At 49.1% G+C, this 4,854-nt stretch overlaps 1 protein-coding gene across 3 annotated transcripts in view; it reads right to left on the bottom strand.

The window, feature by feature from the left end:
- The window catches only part of IGF2BP1 (insulin-like growth factor 2 mRNA binding protein 1), a 68,153-nt gene that overhangs the window by 24,317 nt on the left and 38,982 nt on the right, over positions 1-4,854 (bottom strand). For all 3 annotated transcript variants that reach the window (XM_011959894.1, XM_011959896.1, XM_011959895.1), the window contains exon 5: positions 1,212-1,275. In XM_011959894.1, coding sequence (XP_011815284.1) covers positions 1,212-1,275 — 64 coding nt within the window. The remainder of the gene's footprint in view (positions 1-1,211; positions 1,276-4,854) is intronic.

Genomic DNA, 4,854 nt, shown 5'->3' with positions numbered 1-4,854 from the left:
AAAAAAAAAAAAAAAACCAACAACAACAACAACCCGGAAATGTTAATGAGGTAACAAAGGGCAGGCGAGGTGGCTCAAGCTTATAATCCCAGCACTACTCTGGGAGGCCACGGCAGGCAGATCACTTGAGCCCAGGAGTTCGAGACCAGCTTGGGCAATATGGTGAAACCTCGTCTCTACAAAAAATACAAAAATGAACCAGGCATAATGGTGCGTGTCTGTAGTCCCACCTACTTGGCAGGCTGAGGTGGGAGGATTGCTTGGGCCCAAGAGGTTGAGGCTGCAGTGAGCTGATATCATGCCACTAAATTCCGGCCTGGGTGGCAGAGTGAGACTTGTCTCCAAAAAACAAGAACAAGGCAATAGTGGGCAGGAGAGAATGAGCAACTGTTGACATGAGCTTTAAAGCCAAACCCTGGTGGCCACAAGGGGCAGTAGGAATCTCTAGAAAATTCTGAGCCCAGGAGGTATCTAAAAGAAAACGGTAGGTATTTTAATAACAGGTAGGATTTTACAAAGTATTATTAGATTGGAGAAAGCGGCATGTTGAAGAAGCAAGAAAGCCCAAAGCAAAATATGGCAAAAGCCTATAACAGGCTCAGATATTAATATGAGTAATGTGTAAAATGTGTAGTCTGTCTGTAACAGCGAGTGAGAAGCATAATTGCTCAACCAAAGGGCTAGGAGCTAAAATTGTGGGTACGATGGGACTAAAAGGACCCCAAAACTATCACCAGCTAGGTTCACGACCATCACTGCAATAAAATGTCTGTCCCAGCATCCCAAGGTTGAGGAATCTTTTTGGAACCTCGAAGTTCCCCTTCATTATCACTAGATGGCGCCAAGAACACAGCAAAGGACTCTAAAGTCCCAGAGCAACCAGAAACCTATCAGCGAGCGGGGAGGGGACATTTTCTCCGCAAGGAATTTCCCACTTCTCTGGGAGGGCTTTGGGTCCCTTCCTTCTATGTATTTTTGCTATCGATCTTGATGTTTCTGAGCCTTTGATATCCCTGAAACAATGGACATGAAGGAGACCCCCTGAAGAAACCTTTCATGCAAGGCTCTCGGTTTGGCTTGGGCTAATAACAGAACCCTGGATGGGGACCCCAGCCTGCCTAGACCCCCTGAGGAAAAAAGTGGGACCAGGCTCACACCACCCTCCTCAGAGCCCCCCCACCACCCCCAGCCCCATTTTCCAACCCACTCACTGCCTGGTCTGCTCCCGGTTGGAATAGGTGACATTCACCACTGCCGTCTCACTCTCAGTGTTCACTGCAGAGAAAAGAGAGGACAGCGTCAGAGCAGGGAAATCTGGAGGCCCAACCAATGAATCTCCAACTCCAGCTTTCCACATTTTGAGATCAAGAAGACATCTGGCAGGCCAGGCGCAGTGGTGGATCACGCCTGCAAATCCTAGCACCTTGGGAGGGCGAGGCTGGCGGATCACTTGAGCCCAGGAGATCAGCCTGGCCAACACAGTGAAACTCTGTCTCTACTAAAAAATACAAAACTTAGCTGGGCATGGTGGCACGTGCCTGTAGTCCCAGCTACTGGGGAGGCTGAGGCAGGAGAACTGCTTGAATCACTTGAACCTGGGAAGCAGAGGTTGAAGTGAGCTGAGATCATGCCACTGCACTCCGAACCTGGGCAACAGAGGGAGATTCCACCTCAAAAAGAAAAAAAAAAAAAAAAAAGAAGACGACATCTGGCAGATACTCCAACTTGAATAAAAAGGAAAAAAAAAAAATTTGCCCTTTCAAGGGAGCTACTTGAAAATTCAAATTTACCAGGGAGGGCATGGTAGCTCGTGCCTGTAATCCCAGGACTTTGAGAGGCAGAGGCAGGTGGATCACTTGAGCTTGAGAGACGAGCCCGGTCAACATGGCAAAACCCTATCGCTAACAAAAAACACAAAAATTAACCAGGCATGGTGCTGCACCCTTGTAGTCCCAGCTACTCAGGAGGCTGAGGTGGGAAGATCACTTGAACCCAGGAGGCAGAGGTTGCAATGAGCCAAGATTGTGCCACTGCACTCCAGCCTGGGTGACGGAGTAAGACCCAGTCTCAAAAAAACAAAGAAAGAAAGAAACTTCAAATTTACCTTCTTGCTTTTTGTAATTTGCTCAGTCAGTTCCCAAGAGAGTAGATATACAAATGGGTGTAGCCGCCCTATCAGCAGTTGCACAACAAGGCTATATGGCAAGGCAAACACTACTACCCACCTCCACACACTCTAAAGGGAGTAAATTCCCTTTAGAAAGTTAAACTAGTTGGCCGGGAGCTGCAGCTCACACCTGTAATCCCCAGCACTTTAGGAGGCAGAGGCAGGTAGATCACCTGAGGTCAGGAGTTTGAGACCAGTCTGACCAATATGGTGAAACCCATTTCTACTAAAATTACAAAAATTAGCTGGGCGTGGTGGCGTGTGCCTGTAGTCCCAGCTACTTGGGAGGCTGAGGCAGGAGAATCGCTTGAACTCCGGATGTGGAGGTTGCAGTGAGCTGAGATCATGCCACTGTACTCCAGCCTAGATGACAGAGTCCCTGTAAGAAAATTTCTCAGTTTACATCTTTTTGTGCAATTGCTGACTGTATTTCTTGTATGTCTGTATTATAGCTTGGAAGTTGAGTTGGGGAGGCTAACTGGACTAGCCGTCCCTGAAGAGCCAAGAAAAGCTGGAGACTTACGTTTTGGTGTCCTTGGCCTCTTTATGCATAATCTCCAAGATCATTTTACAAGCGGAGGAGCAGCCCTCAGGGGTGGAGTGCACACTGATGGCTTTTTCAGCTGCACCTGCGTTCTCCTTCCTATGCACATCTATCCTGGGGGCCACAAGGACAAGGCTGGTTAGTCATCTCCAGTGATACCAGTACTTCAGGCTCCCCACCCCCACCACCACTCCTCAGTCAAAGGCATAGAACCTGCTCTTCTTGGAACAAGGCCAATCAAGTACAAATTTGGGAAGGGCAATGAAAGGACTGGAGAAATATGACCCATCTGCTACTATGGATTCTGTCTCAGACCAGCAATGCCTCAATCCACAGGTGGTTGGTGGCCAGGCACGGTAGCTCATGCCTGTAATTCCAGCACTTTTGGAGGCCGAGGCGAGTGGGTTACTTGAGGCCAGGAGTTCGAGAGCAGCCTGGCCAGCATGGTGAAACCCCGTCTCTACTAAAAATACAAAAAAATTAGCTGGGTGTGGTGGTGCACACCTGTAATCCCAGCTACTAAGCAGGATGAGGCACAAGAATTGCTTGAACCTGGGAGGAGGCTGCAGTGAGCTGAGATCACACCATTGTACTCCAGCCTGGGTGACGCAGTGAGACTCTGCCTCAAAAAAATAATAAATAAATAAATAAATAAGCGGTGGCTGGAGACAAGAACACAGCCTATGACACAAATGCAGGGGTGGGAACTACCAGCCCACAGTTCCAAAGCTGCATTTCCACTTGAATTTCATATGTCTCCCTTGAAACAAATATAAAGAGAGGACACTCTTTATATTTGTGCCCCAAACTCAAAGTAAATAACAAGAGTTACTATGATAAGGACATAATGTGATATGTTCTTTGCCACTGAGTACACTGATAAGATAGAACAATTAGAGAAAAGGCCTGGTATGGTGGCTCATGCCTTTAATCCCAGCACTATGGGAGGCTGAGGCGGCCGGATCACGAGGTCAGGAGCTCCAGACCAGCCTGACCAACATGGTGAAACCCTGTCTCTATTAAAAATACAAAAATTAGCCAGGCATGGTGGCACGTGCCTGTAATCCCAGCTACTCGGAAGGCTGAGGCAGGAGAATGGCACGAACCCGGGAGGCAGAGGTTGCCGTGCGCCAAGATCGCACCACTACACTCCAGCCTGGGCGACAGAGCGAGACTCTGTCTCTAAAAAAAAAAAGAAAAAAGAAAAAAAAAAGATTAGAGAAAGAAGGTGGCAGTGGCAGAATGGGAGATGGGGCACAATTATGAGGGTCCTAATTTTGGACAGGTTGGCCCGCCTTGTTACCACATTAAGTGGTTATGAAATCACAGAGGACTGAGGAGTGGCTGACTCATCAAAATGAGGTTTGCTTGGAGACTTTTTTACGAAACTGCATGAGAAATTATAGAACCTCTCTTGCTAATACAAGTGTGTGGCCCAGCACCCCAAGACCCATTCTCCCTCCCTATCTGCCCTCCCTTTCCCAGGAGGCTGGTATTGGAAGCAGTGACCCCTGAATGCTCCAGGCAACATTTCCTAAAAGGTAAATGTTGATGTCCCCGGCATGCTTCCAGGCTTCTAGTGGGCCTCTTTAGGTACCAACCACTGTTCCCTAGCAACCAGCCTCCATTTCCCAAAAGCCAGGACTCACTTGGACTGGGTCTGTTTTGTGATGTTGCGGATGGTGGCCCCCTCCTTGCCAATGATGGCACCCACATACTGGGTGGGCACCAGGAGCCGAAGAGGAATGTCCACTTGCTGCTGCTTGGCTGGGGCCCCCGCTGCCACAGGTGAGCCCTGGCGGGGCTGACCCCGAGAGCCAAAGCCCCCTCGGCGCCCATTCTCAGGTCCCTGTGCTATCTGCTCATCAGGGATGTAAGAGACCTTCAGAGCATGGTTCTCCAACTGGTGGCCATTCAGCTTCATGATGGCTCTGGGGACAGAGTGAGAGTCTACAGTCATTCCAATCCATGCCAATCATACCAGATGCTCTCTTGGCCAAAGCCAAGAGTAAGTTACAGCTTGGAACACACTAAAGAAAAGGAGAGGCCGGGCGCGGTGGCTCAAGCCTGTAATCCCAGCACTTTGGAAGGCCGAGATGGGCAGATCACGAGGTCAGGAGATCGAGACCATCCTGGCTAACAC

Source organism: Colobus angolensis, unplaced genomic scaffold (genome assembly GCF_000951035.1).
Source record: "Colobus angolensis palliatus isolate OR3802 unplaced genomic scaffold, Cang.pa_1.0 Scaffold50, whole genome shotgun sequence".
Lineage (NCBI taxonomy): Eukaryota > Metazoa > Chordata > Mammalia > Primates > Cercopithecidae > Colobus > Colobus angolensis.
Note: the sequence above shows the minus strand (reverse complement) of the source record. Positions and strands in the feature narration are given on the sequence as shown.